The sequence below is a fragment of the Gymnodraco acuticeps genome, unplaced genomic scaffold (genome assembly GCF_902827175.1).
Source record: "Gymnodraco acuticeps unplaced genomic scaffold, fGymAcu1.1, whole genome shotgun sequence".
Taxonomy (NCBI): domain Eukaryota; kingdom Metazoa; phylum Chordata; class Actinopteri; order Perciformes; family Bathydraconidae; genus Gymnodraco; species Gymnodraco acuticeps.
The window spans coordinates 16,991-37,561 of NW_022990743.1; the positions used below are offsets into that span (position 1 = coordinate 16,991).

At 41.1% G+C, this 20,571-nt stretch overlaps 2 protein-coding genes and 1 long non-coding RNA gene across 4 annotated transcripts; all 3 read left to right on the top strand.

Moving 5' to 3' along the window:
• The first annotated feature begins 6,012 nt into the window (after window positions 1-6,012).
• On the top strand, window positions 6,013-8,281 carry LOC117556657 (zona pellucida sperm-binding protein 3-like). 2 transcript variants are annotated; one of them, XM_034232116.1, is made up of 10 exons: window positions 6,013-6,091; window positions 6,172-6,356; window positions 6,435-6,538; window positions 6,612-6,703; window positions 6,778-6,958; window positions 7,032-7,137; window positions 7,213-7,301; window positions 7,802-7,893; window positions 7,980-8,092; window positions 8,173-8,281. In XM_034232116.1, exons 1-9 carry the CDS (start codon window positions 6,025-6,027, stop codon window positions 8,087-8,089), a joined length of 1,026 nt encoding a protein of 341 aa, XP_034088007.1. In that variant the 5' UTR covers window positions 6,013-6,024; the 3' UTR covers window positions 8,090-8,092; window positions 8,173-8,281. The 2 variants fall into 2 exon arrangements, with proteins under 2 accessions (XP_034088007.1, XP_034088009.1); XM_034232118.1 differs by having other exon boundaries at window positions 7,980-8,088; window positions 8,173-8,247.
• Window positions 8,282-9,120: 839 nt separating this feature from the next.
• LOC117556648 (zona pellucida sperm-binding protein 3-like) lies at window positions 9,121-12,026 on the top strand. The gene is made up of 10 exons (XM_034232102.1): window positions 9,121-9,358; window positions 9,440-9,606; window positions 10,446-10,549; window positions 10,667-10,761; window positions 10,851-11,031; window positions 11,109-11,214; window positions 11,317-11,402; window positions 11,599-11,690; window positions 11,759-11,825; window positions 11,893-12,026. The coding sequence occupies exons 1-9, from the start codon at window positions 9,262-9,264 to the stop codon at window positions 11,821-11,823; spliced, it is 993 nt and encodes a 330-aa protein (XP_034087993.1). The 5' UTR covers window positions 9,121-9,261; the 3' UTR covers window positions 11,824-11,825; window positions 11,893-12,026.
• Window positions 12,027-14,646: 2,620 nt separating this feature from the next.
• LOC117556606 lies at window positions 14,647-16,148 on the top strand. The gene is made up of 6 exons (XR_004570602.1): window positions 14,647-14,693; window positions 14,765-15,090; window positions 15,201-15,518; window positions 15,603-15,760; window positions 15,869-15,977; window positions 16,094-16,148. It is a non-coding gene; the product is annotated as an uncharacterized LOC117556606 (long non-coding RNA).
• Window positions 16,149-20,571: the final 4,423 nt, after the last annotated feature.

The window sequence follows — 20,571 nt, forward strand, 5'->3', positions numbered from 1 at the left end:
TAATGTAATGAATGTATCTGAGCCCACCCAACTCTGAGGACGCCTATTGATTTTAAGTATTGACTGAAATATTCTTAGACTAATGTTAATTGGTTATCAATAGATTGATAAAAAGAGTGAATCTGTAAGAGAATATTTTCATCTGATCTGTTTATAGAGTCTTTTATGGTTCCTTAGAGTCTGTGATACTGCAAACATCTGCTTGTAGTCAGTCAGAGACTTCTCTGTAGGTTGAGGTCACAGGTCAAACGCTTCTCCGATATCCGTGGGGGGGGTTTGAGATCTAGCAGCATCTCTTTGAGACAAGCAGATCATTGTCTTGCATCGGCTATTGATTATACGCGGGCTTTCTGGAAGCCCGCCTCTCCTCGTGTTGGTTAGATGTTTTGTGTCTTTTGGTTCAGAGATCGCTGGTGGAGCACTGGGCATGTGTGAAACTTAGATGATCTCCCCGGCCGTATGTAATTAATGTACTGTGATCAATAAACTCTTCAGTGCTTTTGGCTAACAACGGTTCCAGACTCCTTCATTCTACCTCAACATTGCAACAACAGAAGAAGTTTACCTTCACACTACCTATGTTGCAAATGTATTATCTTTTCAATTTACACACGGCATCTATTGCACGTCTGTCCGTCCTGGGAGAGGGATCCCTCCTCTGTTGCTCTCCCTGAGGTTTCTCCCATTTTTCCCTTTAAACTGTGGGTTTTCTTCGGAAGTTTTTCCTTGTACGATGTGAGGGTCTAAGGACAGAGGGTGTCGTATTGTCATACTGATATTTTGTACAAACTGTAAAGTCCACTGAGACAAATGTAACATTTGTGATATTGGGCTATATAAATAAACATTGATTGATTGATTGATTGATAGGGGGGTCCGGGGGCATGCACCCCCGGGAAGACTTTTTTTTTTTAATATTGAAGTTAAAAGCATCAATCTGGTGCACTTTGAGAGCAACATTAGGAGATCTATGGACACCTCTCAACACGATATGAAACAGAACTGTAAGTAGATTTTCTTTTTCTTTATGGATACTTTACAAATCACTCCCCTTTCAAACTGTATTCTTGTTTATTAATAAGAACTTTTTTGTACTGTCATATAGTATTTTATACCTGTTTTTCACCTATTCTCTTATTTTTTTATAACTATAATGATCATATAAAGGTGTGCCTTTACTCACTGAGCTGAGGTTATCAGAGCCTCTCAGTCTTTCACGGGAGAGGCTCTCTAAAGCTCCTCCCCCCCGCGGCCGCTTACACAGTAAATTCCAATGTTAATAAAAGCACACTGTGTAGGTTTTTTGGGAGTTTGATTTATTTTAAATTAACACTAATAAAAAATTAAAACCTATAATTGCACACTACCATTATTTAAAAAAAATAAACATTTCACATAAACCTCTGGTTTTTACTGGGGCTGGGGCAGTTCAACTTGATTTGGGGGGGGGGGGTGCCATAGTTTATGGGCGCTGTACGCAATATAGGCGTAGCTCTGTTAGTATAAGATAATAAGATGTACTTTGTTGATCCAAAATCGGGAAATTGTGTTGTTATGACATTTAAAAAAATATTTTTTTTAAATTTCTAACTTTTTTTTTTTTTTCTCCCCAATTTTCGGCACCCACTATGGGTTGATGCCCCCTTAGCATTCGCCTATACTGCCTATGCCGAGGGCCGGCCCTGGCTGGGGGGGTATATACGAAGGTCGACCTATGAGGGGTCTCTGGAGCAGAGACCTCCAACGGTCACACATAAATGATCTGGAGTTTTTAGCGGTGTTCCTCACCCTGAAACGCTTTCTGCCTTTTCTCAGAGGACATCATGTCCTCGTGAGGACAGACAACACGACCACAATATCATATATAAACGGCCAAGGGGGTTTGCGTTCTCTCCAGTTACACATGCTGGCACGCAAACTGATCTTATGGAGCTGCGGGACGTCTCCTCTCTCTGAGAGCGACGCACGTACCAGCCTGCAGACTGGACTCTACATCATAATTGTGAGTCAGCTGTGGGTGCGTTACAGCCGGGCCGCGGTTGGATCTGTTCGCATCAAAAGAAACGCTCAATGTCAGCTGTTCTTTTCAATGCACGATTTTTAAACGCACCGTTAGGCGTGGACACGCTCGCGCACGCTTGGCCTCCGGTCCTTCTGTACGCGTTCCCACCCCTGGCTCTGATACCCCCAACTCTGGCCAGAGTGAGAGAACAACGCCACACACTGATCCTAATAGCTCCACACTGGCCTGCATGTACTGGCTGGCGGAGATATATCAGCTGCTGTGCGGGCAGCCGTGGCAGCTCCCGCTATGCAGGGACATACTGTCTCGGGCGGGGGGGACGATTTTTTCACCCACACCCAGAGCGCTTGGCACTATGGGCCTGGCCCGTGAGTGGTATAACCTGAATACAGTGGGACTGCCTCAGAAGGTGATAAACACTATTCAGAGTGCAAAAGCTTCCTCCACCAGGTCCCTCTATGACTGTAAGTGGAGGGTGTTTTGAGGAGTGGTGCCTTCAAAAAAGGACACATCTCTTTTCAATGTCCTGTCGGGGTGATTCTATCATTTCTACAGGACCTGATTGATAAACACAGAGCTTTCTCTACGATCAAAGTGTACCTGGCTGCTATTGCTTGCATGCCATGTGGGGCTTTGAGGGAAAGACGGCTATCCAACATCCCTTGGTCTGCCGTTTATGAAAGGCGCTCGCAGGCTCCTCCCTGTTTCCAGGTCACTGGTGCCCTTATGGGACTTGCAGTGGTTTTAGATGGGCTCACTCGACCTCCATTTGAACCCCTGGAAGAAGCTGACATGAAACACCTGTCACTGAAGACAGTGTTGCTACTGGCTCTGGCATCTGCCAAGCGAGTCAGTGACATTCATGCGCTCTCTGTACATCCTTCATGCACTCAGTTTGCCCCGGGGCAAACGAGAGTGTTGCTGAAGCCCAACCCTGCCTTTGTACCTAAGATGGTTGGCTCATGTACCCCCATTGACATTGAGGCATTTCCTCCGCCACTGTGTTCCTCTGAGGAACAGCGGCCGAATTTGCTGTGCCCAGTCCGTGCTTTACGCACCTATATGGACAGGTCAAAAGAGTTTCGATGCAATGACCAACTCTTTGTATCCTGGGCTAACCCTCATAAGGGCAAGCCCGTTACCAGGCAACGGCTCTCCCACTGGATTGTGGAAGCGATTGTTCTGGCTTATACGAGCCAGGGTTTGCAGGCACCAACGGGCCTGCGTGCTCATACTCGTGGACTGGCTACATCCTGGGCTTTGTTCAAGGGTGTTTCCATCCAAGATATTTGTGCAGCAGCGAGCTGGTCCTCACCGCTCACTTTTGTCCGCTTTTACAGGCTAGATGTCTCTGCTCCAAGTGTGGCCCGCGCAGTGCTGGGCTCCGTGTTGAGACAGGGTTCTACCTGTTAAGTTCTGGTTGTTTTGGTGATTTTCAAGATAAGCATGTCTAGCAATACGGGAGTTTCAATATCCCATAGTGAGACATCGAACGGAGTGTTATGAATGAGAACTATAGGTTACTTACGTAACCCCAGTTCTCAGAGCAACATGAAGTGAGATGTCTCACCAGACGGCCCTTCTTGCTAAGGCGAAGCGAGAAGAGGTGCTTATTTTGAATGACGTCAAGATCACCAGCCAATCAGGATTGGCGTAATGAGATTGATGCTTCTGTTTGCATACGCGTTGAGGCGCATCCCATAGTGAGACATCTCACTTCATGTTACTCTGAGAACTGGGGTTATGTAAGTAACCTATAGTTTTGAGTCGGTTTCTTACCCTAATGTTTGCCAGTAGACAGCCAAATCAAACAATTGTTTAAGCTAGTTTACAAACACTTTGGTGGCTAACACATAAGAGGCTTCTCAATACTCAAATTTCCCCTCCTCGACTCCCCTCCTCGGTTCCCCTCCTCGAGAGTTAGACCCGCCCACAGGAGATGCGAGCGGAGGACCGAGGAGGGGAAGCAGCAGACGTTTAAAGAAATGAGAACTCCTCTCCTCTGAGCGGTCATTTTAAAGAGAGGTCCGTTCATTATAGAGGCTTCTCAATACTCAAATGTCCCCTCCTCGACTGCTCGACTCCTCGGTCCTCCGGTAGTGACCCGGAAATGAATTTCAGAGCGCCATTTTGAAGGACGTCTCATTTCTCTAAATGCACACCGAGGACCGAGCATCGAGCGTCGAGGAGGCGGATGCATTTCCGGGAACGGTGGAGGCGTGACGCACGGCCGGACTTATCTCAGCCAATGACAGCTATGCATGCATCCCCTGGATATTATTTTAGAAACTGCTTTCATCGCGTCGCGATGTTTCCAGAGAGAACAGCTGTGAGGTCCGTGCAGAAAGCAGAGCAGTGTGTATAATATATATCACTCAGTATAACAGGCCTACTCTCTTTATTTGCTTTAGTTTAGTAGATATCTACAAACAAAGAGTCGATATTTTTCCAAGACCATTGCTTCACATAATAAAATACACAACGGCTTATGCTTTAGGAGCTGTAGGTGTGTGTGGTACAGTGTGTAGGTATGTGTGTGGTACAGTGTGTAGGTGTGTGTTGTACAGTGCGTAAATGCGGCGGACAGACGGGTCTCAGTTGGTTTGGTGTCCTCTGCTTACTTTTAATACTTGTAAATACAACTTTTGGCCCGTAATTTCAATTCCCCATGTCAGCGACCAGAGAGAGGGGGGGATATATCCAGTCTCTGATTGTGTTACGTTATTATGAGAGTGCTCTCATACTTTAAATTGTATATATTTATATAAATATATTTGTGTGTGTGTGTCCGCATCTGTAGCCTGTTATTGTCTCATATACCGCACTCTCAATGAATTCAAAGTAAATATGTGGGGGAACAATGTTCAGCTGATCTAACAGAGATACAGCACTATGCCAAAACACTCGACAGCTGATGCAGCTGTTGCCACGTAATAATGAACGGACGTCTCTTTAAAATGACCGCTCAGAGGAGAGGAGTTCTCATTTCTTTAAACGTCTGCTGCTTCCCCTCCTCGGTCCTCCGCTCGCATCTCCTGTGGACGGGTCTAAGTCTCGAGGAGGGGAACCGAGGAGGGGAGTCGAGGAGGGGACATTTGAGTATTGAGAAGCCTCTTATTACGTGGCTGCATCAGCTGTCGAGTGTTTTGTCATAGTGCTGTATCTCTGTTATCAACTAATACATTGTGGGCAAAAAAAACTCATTGTAAACCCAAATGTAAAAATATTAATTGAGTAAAAAATAAATAAATCATACAATACAGCTTTATTTGTAAAGGACTGTAAAACCTCAGAAAATAAATTAATAGATTAAATAAAAAAATCACACAGCTCATCTCACAAACCATAAAGTAAATAAAAAAAACAATAAATAGGTCAAATAAAATTAAATCGATTTACATACTGGTTCACTATATTGTCAGAGTTATAGGGCATTCGTCACCTTGTTTGAACATGTCATTTCAAAATCATGGGCATTAATTCTGAGAATCTGAGAATTATTATATTTTTTTTTTTTGTTATTATTTTTTTTTTTGTACTTTGTTATAATTATTCATTTGAGTGAGAAAAAAAAAAGAGAATATATATATATATTATTGTTGTATGTTTTTGTTTCTGACATGTTCAATAAACTGACTAAAAACAACAACAACAACAAAATAGGCTCTCAGAAGTGTCTAATTCTCTTGGAAGACTTTCCACAAGATTTTGTAACTGGCCTGCACTGATATGCTCCCATTCAGCCTCAAGAAGGGGTACAAACTAATGTTAAAAAAAGAAGCAATTAGGCAGATAAATAAAAATGTACTTGAATAAGTGTTCTAGATATTATCCAAATGAAAACTCTACAATGAAATTGCAAGTATGTGAAATTACACCCCAGTATAAGTAGACAGAGGACCAAGTGCTGCCCTGCTCTCACACAGGTGTTGCTCGTTCAGCTAATTTGGCAGCTAGTCTACAAATGGTGTCATTTCCTGTGTGATCTAGATCATTCAGTCATGGGGACTCAACTCTACCTAGGTGTGATAGTCGTGGCTCTTTTTGCAACAACTGTTGCTAATGCAGGTATTCTTAGCACATGCATGTAAACATCTGCTTTTGTTGGGGAATGTATGGGGAAATATATAATAATGATTTGTTTGCAGAAATCAAAGTAAACTGTGAAAAAGACTCCATAAGCATCACATGGAGGATCCATCCGATGCTGGTGCCATTTGCAGCTCGTCACTTCCTCGGAAACTGCATGGCATCCCGGTTAATGTTCTGCCCCAGCGGAGAGGGGAACGCTGAGTTTAACTACACACTAGATGACTGCAATTTTAAAAGACTGGTAATGTAACTGCCATGTTTCACCAGAATATCTCTCAGCCTTATTAATGTCATAATGAGCTTTTTTTTAATTCTTCAGATGAAAGGGAAAAAGCTCCTCTACAAAAATGAGTTGACTTTCAGGCCCCAACCAAGGTCGAGTCCTGCATCTTATGTGTATCCCATCGAGTGTGTTTATCCAAGGTAGGAGTTTCGTTCTTATTTAAATTCAAGTTTAAAGCTGATATATGGGATAAATGTTGTTAATATATTTCAGACCTAAGGGGTGGATTCCTCCTTTCCTGAACGCGGGGTCAGGTGTTGCCGAAGGCCGGGGAGGTCTGAAGTTCCACATGCTGCTCCTAAATGGTGAGGGCTCATGCTCCCAAAGGCAAAACACTCTAAAAAAGCACACTAAGCAGTTTTTACTTTTCCCGTTACAGAAAGAATAACAGCGGTAGCGGAGACAAATGTCATCGCCCTGGGCTCCTTCATGCCAATATGGGCAACAGTGGCGCAGGAGTCCCATCAGCCATTGCTGCTGCTCATGGAGGAATGTGTGGCAGCCACTACGTCTGAGCTGCAGGCTAACAGCAATGTGTACCCCATCATTACAAATAAGGGGTGAGATCCAGTCTCTGATTTATTTAATTGTTTTCTGGAGTTTAGTCCTTATCGCTTATCTGAATGTCTTCAGGTGTCTCTTGGACAGTGAGAAGGGAAACTCCATGTTTCTCCAGCGGTACCAGTCCTCTGCAATCACCCTCTACCTGCAGTCCTTCAAGTTTGGTCTTGGCGAGGAGGTGAGGGTGTAAATGGAAAGTGCTCTAAAGAATATTTGGTTCCTAGCTAAAATGTATGTTTCATCTGCTCCTCAGGTGTACATTCACTGCAAACTGCTCGCATGGGATCCTGAAGTTCTAAGTGAAAGCAAGAAAGCTTGCCACTATGTAAAGGAAAATGAGAGGTAAGGGAAGAGTTTGATATGTTGGAAGTATGTGAACATGTTCTTGCCAGAAGTTTAATAGAATGAATGCAACTGATGCCATGTGCAACAAGTATGCACCATTAGCCAAGGCGGCTAGCTTATTTTAGTATAACATATCCAACTTGAAGTAGATTAATGCATGTACTTTGATCAGTATTGTGCTTTTTATATATCTATAACAAATGATCTCTAACTAACAAAGTATAGACAACAATTGTGACAAATGATAATTGTAAAATATTTAAGAATAACAATAGAATATTTTTTAAAAGGAGTGGCACTCAAATGATTAGCCAACCTAATGAGATGGGCCTAAATTTAAAAAAAAGCCCTGAGCTTTTCTGTTCACTTTTTTTCTGCACTGTAGATGGAAATGTATCTTTTGGTCCTTTTTAGCAAATGTTATTAACTTGATATTTATTTTATTTTTTTAAAGCCATGCTGATGTATTTGAGCCTTGACTGTTGTTGCTTCCTCAGATGGGAACTCCTGGATGACCCCATGCAGAGCTCCATTTGTGACTGCTGTTCTAGGACCTGCAACACCCGCTCAAAGAGAGGAGACGAATGGGGTATCGCTCTTATGCCAACTTGTATGCTTTTTGATCTAGTGTAGTCTTTTTCAATTTGAAGTTATATATTTTGTTTTCCACCTCAGAATCCAACGGCTTCCGGCACACTTCTGTGTTAGGACCCCTGATCATAATGGATCCATCGCAACAAAATACCCACAATGCATCAGATGTTTCCATTGCTGACCAAGATTAATGAGTATTTATTTATGGTATTTGTCTTGAAGTTTTGTTCAAAACTTGCCATAAGACTAACGTTGCTAAACGTTTTCTCAACAGGAAGTCCAGTCTAGGATTGGGGAGACTGAACAGAGGGCCCAGTGGTGGACGACATCCATATGCAGATTAAAGTTGTCTATAATGTCTGTATAAATAAAACTGTTGTTAACTCTTCAACTGTGTCCATCTGTCCTATCAGTAGAATTTTACTAATTATGTGTGACTTTTGTCATTGAAAGATACTGTCAAGTTCTGTCAATTATAATGTAACCTTTAAGTCCTCAGACAAATTGTAATGGCCATATGAGTTGGAGTATAGCCCTGAATTTTTCTTTCACTTTCCATTTTACATTGAGCTCTGCACATGATATCAATTCTGACATTACATACACCACCAGATTCAAAAGCTATTAGTGATCTGTCTGGTATTACAACTATGGCAATTGTTTATGTTGAGCTTCATTTGAAAAGACAATTCTGATCTGAATTTATTTTTTAGGCATTAATGCCTGCAGTTGAATGTAGCATAGTTTACTTTCTGGCCATGAATATAAAATCAATAGGGATGGCCTGCATGGCATGTGTTTATGCAGTTAAAAGATTACATCATAGCACCAACTCTAATATTCAGATGTGTGTGGATATTTTCTCACTGAATACAACTTAAATGAACTGAAACATTTCAGATATAAAAATATCACATTTGAATACAGGACATCTGATAAAGGAATACTACCTTCCCCCAAATGATTTGTTTAGAAATGACTCGCCTTTTAGTTCTCAAAGAAAACTTTTTCTTGCATGACTTGATGTTGAACAAAGAATCCCAACGTATACATATATTAATGTTAATATATATAACAGCAAAACTAAATCAAAACCTCAGGAAGACAACCAATGCACTATCATCCTTAAAGTGTTTTAAATAAGAATTGAAGGTAGTCAGACAGGATAATACATTGATTAACAAATGGTAATTTTGTGCTGCTGATGAAGCTGAATGAAAAGGAATTGGGTGTAAGGACTAATGTGATTGGATGCTCCCCATGCTGTAATCAGTGTGCTGGCTGCTGCAGCTGGGCCTGCTGACAGGCACCAGGTGAAAGACGTCATGTTGATTGATGCCTCTCAGGAACAAGGTATAAGAACATGCACTGTGTCAGTAGCAAGCATGCAGTCATGATGGTTTCATTTTGTCAAGGTGCACTGCTTCTGAGCTTGGCAGCTGCCATGGCGGTATATGCAGGTAAGACTGGAAACAATTAAAGTCATGTTATTATCCTTGACTCAAATAGTTGAGTCTAAAGCTAATTTATTTGTGTTGCAGACATGAAAGTGGACTGTGGGCCAGATTTTGTGACGCTGATGTGGACAGAAAGCCAACCCCAGGCCGACACGTCGCTTCTCCGTCTGGGTAGCTGTTTCCCAACCAGCTTCTCAGCAGGAGAGGCCTACTTCTATGTGGATCTCACTGACTGTAACTTTAGGATACTGGTATGTGTGTATATTGTAGGAGCAAACACAATAGTGGTGGCTTAAAGCCCACCTCTGCTCCGCGCCGTCCTTTAGATGAGCCTGGTCAGATTGATAAAAGAGGGAGTTCAACACACCGGCATAAAAGTTATAACAATAATCTGATTTTAATGGTAAAAAACACCAATACAAGTTTACAGAGTACTCCGGACTCCCAGTTCTACTGCTGTGTGATACAGGTATCGGGACCAGCCAGTCAGAAACAGGGGGCCCTTTGCATGAAGAAACAACAGTATATATGGACATATTTGGGGCGGAGATCTACTTCTTATCTTCCACCGGACCCAACTCCTTTAATTTCCCAGGGAAGGTTTCACACAAACTATTCTTTTAAAACAATCAAACATTGTACACAGATATATTGGTATTGTACACAGATATATTGATGCTTGGGATTATTCGCCCCAGAAATAACCTTGGAAAAAGAACATGTGTGTGTTAGTGAGGTAAAGTGTGTGTGCATGCTGATAAGCAGAGGCGTATGTGTGTGTTGCTGATATCTGGGTTAAGGAGTTTATGTGTGTGTGCTGCATGGAGACTGACACACACACCTCGTGTGTGTCAGGGTCTCTGGGTCATGGAGTGTAAGTAAGAAGGTTTAGATATATAGGATTACTTTAAACAGTCCCAAATAATACATGTTCACTTCAATACAGTTCAAGATAATACCTGTTTACTTTAATACAGTTTAGAACAATATCTGGGTGCTTTAATATATATATATATATTTTAAACCTGCAAGCTGTGAGTCTTCTATATTTCCTACAGCTCTCTCAGGGGGATCTTTGTCTCTCTAACAGGTCACCGGGGATGTGCTGCTGTACAGCAATGATCTGACCTACGTTGCTTCTGAGGATTCTTACAATTTGGCTTTCACTCACCCAGTTGTCTGTGCATATGAGAGGTTAGTGTTCATACCAACTACAACATAAGGTGCTAAAGGGTGACCCTTCACTAACTATTCCAATGTGGCATTTCCATGGCAGCATTTTCTATACACATTCTGCTTTATTTTGTGCAGGCCCAAAGACTGGTATTCCAGCCAGCAGATCTATGACCCGGTGTTTAAAACCTACGGTCTAGGAGATCTGCAGTTTACCATTGGCCTTATGAATGGTGGGTAAACAACATGTGAAACTCTCTACAAACGGCAGCTCTCCCTGACTTTTGTAATTTAATGACTCTTTTCCTTTTTACTGCCCTAGACGACTTCTCAGGCCCCGCTGAATCTACAAGCTTTCCTCTGGGCTCCATCATCCCCATCATGGCTAGTGTGGTGCAGAAGACCCATCAGCCCTTGCTGCTGCTTCTTGAGGAATGTGTAGCAGCTACCACACCAGAGCTGCACCCTGAAAGCACCATGTACCCTATAATCTCCAATAAAGGGTACTCTAATGGCAATAAGCATTGACTTAAAAAATGTGTTTTGGTAATATGCTAATTAATTTTCTTTAACCCAACAGATGTCTTTTGGAAAGTGTGTCGTCACAATCAAAATTTGAACCGAGGCAAAAGTCATCGGAGATGCGCCTATCACTTCAGACCTTTAAGTTTGCCATGGGAGAAGAGGTAAATTGGCCTTCTAAATTGTACATTTTTGTTCAGATGCAAGGTTTGATTGTGGAAACTGAGATTAATTTATGACTCCTATATTTTCCCTCTATTCAACAGGTCTTTATCCACTGCAAACTTTTGGCTTGGGATCCCAATGGTCTTGACAACACTAAGAAAGCCTGCCACTTTGTCAAAGGGCATGGGTAAAAATATTACATCAATATATCAGAATTTGAATTGTACGTTTATTTGTTTTACATGAGATGACTTATTCAGCTTTAGCCCAGTCTACTGAAGATACAGATGGATCCCATTCATAACTGTTCAAACTTTGTGGAGACTTTATTTAGAAGAGTTGAGATGCATTTTAATCTTTTCATCCAATCTTCATGAACTCAGTTGGGAGTTGCTGGACAACTTGGCCCAGAGCAATCTTTGTGACTGCTGTGAATCGAAATGCAAGTCAAGGAGGCAGAGGAGTGTTGCGTCAGGTATGTACACAACTTCTGCTGTATTACACTTGATTTGTTGACTTGTACTAAAATATATATGTTTGCAGAGAAATATGGAATGGTACAAAAAGCAGTCATTGGGCCATTTACCATCACAGATGTGAATTCCTGAAGGTAAGGGTTTCATATTTCAATATTCATTTATTCTGAACGGCTACTTTAAACTTTGTTCTCCCAACAGGAATGGATCCATTTCCCTGACTGGGTTCTTCAATCTGAATTCGGGTTTTATTGTTTCGTAAGCTTAGTGCGAGCCTGTCTCTTTGCATTTCAGATTGTATGTTGCTAATAAAATAATGTATCTGAACCACTTAATTGAAGTTCTCAAATTCTTAAGTTTGACTTGCCTTTTGTGTGAAACGGTTTAAACTAAGCTGTTTTACTGAATCATGATGACCTAATTTCTGGCTAAAACAAAGATGCACACATCTGGTTGCAATAAATGGTTTGTTTTGGGAACATTTCCAGGTCTGTTTTCAAAGGTGTCTTTTTTCCTGTGATGTGTCAATTTCCCAAAAATATTGATCACATTAAATTAATCTTGAAAGCAATTGGATTACATTAAACGTAGTTCACGTCAATAGCTCTTAACAGTTGATGTAGGTATTTTTATTCTGTATTCTTCAAGCAGGTCAAGGCTAAACTCAGTAATTGTGGTTCAACCTGTAATGTTAACACACGCTCTAAATTGTAGAATGGCTTTACATACATAATACATAATTCACTCCAATTCACCTTAGAAATATGTTGCTGTTTTGTTCATGACTAAAGAGACAATGATTTAGCCCAATATTTATTGAACTAGGAGAGAAAGGTTTTTTTCATTTTTGCATACAAAAGTATTTCAAGCGACTGAACCGATAAAGGTAATTTAAAAAAAAAAAAAAAACCTGGGATCCCCCTTAATACCTATAGGCGCATTCACACCGCAGTACTTTTCCCACAAAGGTTCATGAGAACTCTTTAGTTCTCATGAACTAAGTACAGATCACGTTCACACCGGAATAAGTCCCTGGGGGAGGATTACAATAGTATGAAGCTGCACTCTCAGGACCGCACTCCCACGACCCTAGTTGTTTTGCGTATTGTGTTGTGTACTTACCATAGACTGTATATATAAAGCAGGGTTGCCAACTCTCACCCATCTGGCGTGTGACACACGCTTTCACTGTCAATCTCACGCTCTCACTCTGCCCAAACTATTCTCACGCCAAAAACAAGATGAACCGGCGATCGTTTTTGGTTGGTTATTTACAATGTTGAGTTGACAGCTGCTCAAGCTGTCGATCCGCTCCCTCCCCGCCCCCACCACTCTTAACAACGTTAACAGACAGCAGAGCAGTGGGAGCTGGTTGGTCAATCCCCGACCCGTATTGCGCATGCGCAGATCCGTCTTAATGCCAGGCTTTTCATCAGTCGACGGCGAACTCCACAGAAGGAAAGGTGGGTTTGCATAGTGCACTTTATCGATATCGTTGAATATGTTTGAAAATATGATTAGAGTAAGATAACCTATTCTATTAAGGCCACATATTTGTTTATAAAGTTTGTTAACATTTTAGATTTGTTTGTTTAAACTTTAGAATTTATAGCACATTAAAAGATTGTCACTTGACTTTTATGCTAGGTTTGAAGGGCGCTAAAGTTGTAATTCAGTCCCCTAAATAGCTTAAGCTATGTTAACAGCTAGCTTTTAAAGAATAAAAGAAACATATATTATAACAATAATGGTGTTTTATTATGCAAATTATTTGCTAACTACTATGTATGTATGTATTCAAGACAGACTTTGTTAAATAAACTGGTATTCCAGATGGAGAGCTTTGTGAAATACTTTAAGAAGACTAAAGAGAGAGAAAGAGATTAGGGACTGGCATTAGCCAACAACAGTTCAGAGGAAAACAGGGGCAGAGGCAGCAGAGTATCCTCAGAGGAGACAATGAGGGAAGATGAAGATGAGACACAAGTGCAGGTAACTTGGCTAGTTCACAATATCATACCCCAAAGGTTTCACAGGTAGCCAAGGCTGCTAGCGAGCTGTTTTTATTTGATTTATTGTAACATTTGCTAGCAAATAACTACACAATTGTAGATTGCTGTTTACACATTTTTGATTCCATTATGCTTGTTATTTGTTATGATTTGTAACATGTTAAGTCAGTGTCTACACTTGTGTTCAATACACTAATTCAATATCTAAATCTCTTCCTCATAGATAGACCATAGAGAGAGAGTGTGAGGTGCTGTGTGCATAAAAAAAAAGGAAGAACGCAGGGGCAGCTCCAAGTTTAATTCCCAGTGGACCATTCATCACGCCTGGGACTACACCTTTTCATTTTTGGTGTTCCATATGCAGGCATGAATTAGAATGCAGACACCAGGGCAGAGCTGATGTGATTCGCCATATCAATAGGGAATCACACTTGAAAAAACAAAAGATGGTTGAGAGCTCTTCAAAAATGAATATGTTCATACAAGGAAACGCAAAGCACTGAGATGGGTCAGCTGGAAACACAGGTGATAGTATACAAGTTGGTTAAGTACAGTGATGTTATGGTTATTTAGTAGGGTTTAAGTCGCAGTGATTGGGGTTACATAAACTTTGCCTAACCTGTAAATCATTAAACTGATTGATTAAATACGTCAAAATAATATAAATGACCTGACAGCAGCATACTCACCTATGTAGATATATGATTGTGTTTTATACATTCATTACACAACCACAGACCAGAAGAGCCGAAGTGAAGGTGACCATGACAATGGTGCAGCACAACATCCCATTGGCTTTTTCGGATCACCTGAGTCCGCTGTTCAAGGAGTGTTTCCCTGATTCCAAGATAGCCAAAAAGTATTCCTCAGCCAGGACAAAAACAACAGCCATCATAAACAAATGTGTAGCCCCCTATTTTATGGATGAGCTTGTGAAAAATCGGTGTGATCATCCCTTCTCTTTGGCCACTGATGGGTCCAATGATACTGGTAAGTGTGTTCATGTTGACCATGGGTCACACAGAAGTAAGTAAGTGTTGAATACATTTGTGTCGTCACAGGCAGAGAGAAGTTGAATCCACTGACTGTCAACATTTGGAGTTCACAAGGTGTGATTCAACGATTTCTTGACATGGGTCTGACATCAGGAACCAGCTGTGGCACTGCTGAGGCCATATTCAACAAAATGAATGAGGTGCTGGAAGGCCACAGTATCCCATGGGCCAACTCTGTGGCCCTTGCAGTTGACAGTGCTAGTGTCAATCTGGGAGCCAGGAATTCGATTAAGAGCAGGGTCCTGGACCAAAATCCATCTATCTACGTTCTTGGCTGTCCCTGCCACATTGTGCACAATAATGCACACGCTGGTGGCTTGGTGTACTCCGAGGTAATGACTTGACAGTCACAACTGTATTTTTTTCATTTTTACTGGGATGGCCACTTTGTACATATTGTATAAGTATTAACACTAACACATTTATTTTGCTAACCCTCCAGATGTCGGGCTTTGAAGTCGAAGATTTCTGCGTCGATCTTGCCTACTGGTTTAAATCCAGCACCAAAAGAAAGAACATGCTTCATGGCAAGTTATCCTCACATAACACATTTATTCTACTCAAAAGCATTGATTCAGAAATAATTTGAAGGGCCAATCTAAAATACATATTTTGTTCTATTCCGAATTCTGTGTGTTTTGTGACACCACGTACATGGAGGTACTTCAGCATTTTAGCATTAGGTGGCTCAGTTTGGATCTGGCTGTCAACCGCATACTCCGTGTCTACAAGGCCCTGACAAGCTACTTCAGATCCACTGGTTTGTAGTCCCATATTCATTATTGATGAAAAATGCAAAACTACAATTTTCTATTTATTATTTTTGAACGTTTTTGTCTTTTAGACGAAAAGCAAGCCAGGTGTCTGCGGCTCCGTGCCTTATTTGAGGATCCATTGACAGAGGTTCATCTCCTCTTCTACCAGGCACTTCTGCCTACATTCTGCCAGTTTAATTTGTTGTTCCAGAGGCAGCACCCATGCATCTATCTTCTCCATGGGCAGGTACATCATTTTACTGTTTGAGTTAGTGTAATGGTAATGTCAAATAGTATAATTGATTCTTATCTTAATGTTCATGGATGGGTGGGTTGTATATTTTCTGTATTTCAGGTGAGGGCATTCATCCGAAAGCTAATGTCCAAATTCTTGAAGCCTGCAGCTTTCAGAACAACAAGCTTGGAGAGTGTTGATCTTCAGGATCAAGAAAACCAACTGCCAGGTGAATACAATTGACTGTTATAGCCTATATTATTTGACCCTTTTATGACAACTGAAATAATCTACAGGTATATAGTATGGGCAAAATAATGCATGGTAGTCTTTTTTTCCTTTCAGACACCCAGCTTGGCATTGGACTGACTACAAAGTCCACACTGATAAGGCTGCATGAATCTGGTGAGATTCCCTCAGGTGATGTCACCAAATTCAACAAGGCAGCAAGAGGCTTCCTGCTTCGGTCTACTGAATATGCACTGAAGAAGCTACCTCTCAATGACCCCCTGCTGCCACATGCTGTGTTTGTGGACTTCAGGCAAAGACAAAACTCCCATGTGGATGATGTGCTCTACTTGGTCCAAAGGTACAATTACTGAACCCTTATTTTCACTTTACCATTACTGCATTTAAACAACGTGAGAAGTTAATTAAAGATAAATGGTGATTTTGACAGGCTTTACAACAGTGGTCCCCAAACTAAGGCCCGCGGGCCGGGTACGGCCCGCCTCCACATTTGGCCCGGCCCCCTGAACAATACCAGAGACGCATTATGATTTTTTTTCTTTTTTTTTTTTAGTCTGGCCACGCGAATCCTAGACTAGCCCCTGTCAAAATGTTGTGACCTGCTCTATCGAAATCAGTCGCATTGACCCGAAGACACCTTTTGAGTTGTATACACTGTTGGAAAGAGGATATTCCTAGCTTTCTAATGATATCAGGATTGTTTTTGTACTCCAAATATTAAGCGAAATATGTCACATTATATAATGACTGTCACCGAGTCATCATTTTGAGAAAAAGGCCTTCAAAGTTGTCTCTTCTCTGGAATCCATCGATCTGATTGATTATTAGCGGAGCAAATGATCAAAATACTACCGAGGGAAGATATTTTCGTTTGGAGGGGAAGCTCGCGAGTGTGTGTGTGTGTGTGTGTGTGTGTGTGTATACGTGTGCGTGCTTGTGTAATTTTGCGTTTGTGTGTATTGTGTTTGTTTCCCGGGGAAAACACTCACGAGAAACACCGGCTGTTGTTATGCCTGCTGTGACGTCAAGTTACTCCATTCTCCGCTTGTAATTATGCCGAAGCTTCAAAGTTGTATTTATCATCTGAATTTGCCGAAACAAGTTTAATATTCTGAAAGCCAAGACTTTGTTTAATTGAAATCAGATGAAAACAAACTGTAACGGACCCTACAGTGTTATCTATGATTACTATACTCTTACATTCATAATTTCAGCGGAGTGAGGGGGGGGGGGCGGCGCTGCGGAAGAGCAGATTGCGAGTGGGAAATAAATAAATTGGAAATAAAAGTTTCATATTCTGAAAGCCAAGACTTTGTTTGTTTAAAATCAAACAAAACACCCGAACCCCGAAAAAATAGTTTTTTTTACGTAAATCCACGTTTATTTTTGAGAGATTCTGCTCTGACAACTAAGCTAAACTTTTACCTTTTAAGATTGTGCACGGCACAACAGAAAGTTACAGTAATTTTCAATGGACTTTTTTTCTGTGAAGAACCCAGAGAGGGTTATTTGGTTATTATTTATTTCATAAATAGTGTTATTTATTTCATTAATAGTGTTATTATTTATTTCCTGACTTTTTTTCTGTGAAGATCCCGGAAAGGGTTATTAATATTTGGTTATGTGTGGCTTTCTAGAAAACAATAAATGTTTACGTTTAGACACCCATGCGATCGTCACACTTTTTCTGTTACAAACTGACCCGGCCCCCATCAGAGAAGGGAAAAGTTATGTGGCCCTCACAGGAAAAAGTTTGGGGACCCCTGCTTTACAAGCAGTTGAGATGGGTGAACAAATACAGCTTGCTTAGATATTACATTGGGAGATTCTGTTATTGTAAAGGATTATTTATTTATATCTGGATAGAGAATTGGTTATTGTTTTATGTATATTTATTTACAGAATTCAATAATCTAATGGCAAAATAAATGTCTGAATATTTTTTTTCTATTATAAATAATGTTGTTGCAATTGTCTTTGCCCAGATACAAACACCTTCTTCCTTTTGAGGACCCAAGGGAACAGGACAGGATTTCGGATGAGTTCCTGGAGTACCAAATGCTGGAGGAAACGGATATCCCTGACATGGTCTGGAAAGGTGCCCTGGTGAGTGTTGGAGAGGAAGAACAATTCCATCGTATGGACATGGTGTGGGCACACTTGACTACGCAGAAGAGCCGAGTAACTGGTAAAGAACAGTTCCCCAGACTTGAGAAGGTGGCCCAGCTTGTCCTATGCCTACCTCACTCTAATGCGGATGTAGAATGAGTCTTCTCAGTAATTGGACTGAACAAAACAGAGTGTCGAAACAGACTTGCACTTGATGGGACACTGTCATCCATTATGTGCATCAAAGGAAGTCAGATTGAACCATGCTGCTTCAAATACGAACCACCAGTAGAAATGATAAACAAGTCAAAGTCTGCTGCTTATTGTTCTACTAGGCCAAAATAGAGTCACAATAAAACAGTGGAAACAAACATGTGTTTGACTTTCATTAGTGAATGAAACTTTGTGCCCTTTATAGTCTATGTCCAATATTGTGTATTTGTATATATTGTATATATATATATATCCTATATATATATATATATATATATATGGTACGGTCCCGCTACGGACTCGATAGCAGTCATTTAGTGTGCATACGTGTAATTAAACCCATGATATCAAAATCTCACTCCAGCCAGGTACCCAAAGTTGGCAACCCTGTATAAAGTAACATATATCTTATATTATTAATATATATATAAATAATTCTGATAAAATGTTATTCCAGCGTCAATAAATGAGTGTTAATCCCAGTGTGTTTAGTGTACATCATCACATGTCATTTCACGGTTTTCAAAACGTTAGCCACATGCTAATGCTAACCGGAAATGAAGAATCTTCAGAATAAAAGTGTTAAATTAATAGTTAGTGTGAACTTCCAGGTTTTTCAGAATAAAACTTCTTTAAATTAAAACCCTGTATTTAATTTAAATGACGTCATATCAACATTGAAACATTGAAGTTTGGGAGGGAGGAAGGAAGATTAGGATTAGGTAAAAAGGTAGGGAGTGGTTAGGGTTAGGATGGGGGGAAGGGAAGGGTTAGATTGCGCACTGCATTGAGGGGCTTCAGGCGTTCATGTGAACGTGCTCCGTCACGTGCCACCGTGACGTGCTCCGTCGGACCTGTGTGTGCGGTTCTACAAGTGCAGTCCTGTAACTGCTGTCTCCGACGCTGCAGCTTCATGCTACTCGAGGATTAGACAAATGAAGCCGCTGACGTCACTTCTTCTTCTTCTGCTTTGGGTTTACTGGCAGGCCGCAAACCACTTCACGGCGTATACTGCCGCCCAGAGCCATATAATAGATAATATAATAGGTCTTTTGAAAACGCTTTCTTATATTTATTGTCCCTAATTTTCATTGTTTTCTTGAGAGCTGCATTTTCCTTCCTGATTTTTCTTAGTGCAGCCTTTGCTTTTTTGGTGATTCCTTCTTGGCTCTTTAATTTTCTCTTTAATTGTTGTAATAGATCTGTTTGACTGGCTGCTGGTTCCCTCGTATGCTGACTGGCTGCTGGTTCCCTCGTATGCTGCTGGCTGAGTGGGTGGTGTCCGCCCTCCCTGTCTCTCCTCACTAGCCATGTCCTCTCTTTCTTCACCCCTCTTCTCCTCATCCCTTCTTCCCTCAATCTTTGAGACTAATGTAAGTAGAAGACATGGCACTGTACATTTTCGAACATTTTAAATATTATACCACTTAAAAATAACAAATATTACTTTTGTTACTAAGAGTTCATACTTATTATACCTGTGTCACCTTTCACACTATAGCTGTGATCATGAGCTATGGGCTTTGTAGATACAGGTCCCGGGGTGAATCGTGGTGCAGGGGCCCTTCTCTTTTTGACCACAGGGCGATGCACGAAGATGGTGGGTATAGCCTCTGCTCTCAGCCTAGTCTTGCCCTTTTTTGTCTTGACAAACTAGTCTGCATCAAAATGTGCCTGCGGAGTGACTTGAGGTTACTTCACACACAGAACAACTGTGTCTGAATCTTGTCTGCCCACATACATATTCCATAGTGGTTGAATACACAGTATTAGGAAACACTTTATACTTACTGGACATGTTATACTCATTACATACTGTATATAAAATATGACCAAGAATGTGAGACAACTTTATAGAAATTCATATCACATCTGTTACTTATGCCATTTGTCATACTTTGTTAAACTCACAAATAATAAAGTTCCATAACTTCAGTTGGGAACAAAGACCACACCTTATCTCCCCAAGGCAATTTCCCATCCAATAGGTGTGCTATATACAGGGCTGCACATAACTGGTGCGCAGGTGCGCATGCGCACCTCCGCCAAAAAAAGAGCACCGGGTCATTTGAAACAAAGCGCATTTGCGTACCAACATTGAGAGAGGGAGAGAGAAGGGAAAAGAGAAAATAGAGGATAGATGAGAGAGAGAGAGAAGAGAGAGAGAGAGAGAGAAAGATATTTGCGAGTTGCATATGAACCATGATATGAACTCAGGGCCGGCTCGTAGCACTGGCTAGATGTTCGCCTAG

Bases quoted from the DNA above. Each gene is read 5' to 3' on its own strand.
- LOC117556648 (XM_034232102.1), top strand. From the start codon at position 9,262: ATGCACTGTGTCAGTAGCAAGCATGCAGTCATGATGGTTTCATTTTGT. The intron at 9,359-9,439 runs GTAAGACTGGAA...TTTGTGTTGCAG, and splicing joins TGCCATGGCGGTATATGCAG to ACATGAAAGTGGACTGTGGG. The intron at 10,762-10,850 runs GTGGGTAAACAA...TTACTGCCCTAG, and splicing joins TACCATTGGCCTTATGAATG to ACGACTTCTCAGGCCCCGCT.
- LOC117556657 (XM_034232116.1), top strand. From the start codon at position 6,025: ATGGGGACTCAACTCTACCTAGGTGTGATAGTCGTGGCTCTTTTTGCA. The intron at 6,539-6,611 runs GTAGGAGTTTCG...AATATATTTCAG, and splicing joins ATCGAGTGTGTTTATCCAAG to ACCTAAGGGGTGGATTCCTC. The intron at 6,704-6,777 runs GTGAGGGCTCAT...TTCCCGTTACAG, and splicing joins CCACATGCTGCTCCTAAATG to AAAGAATAACAGCGGTAGCG.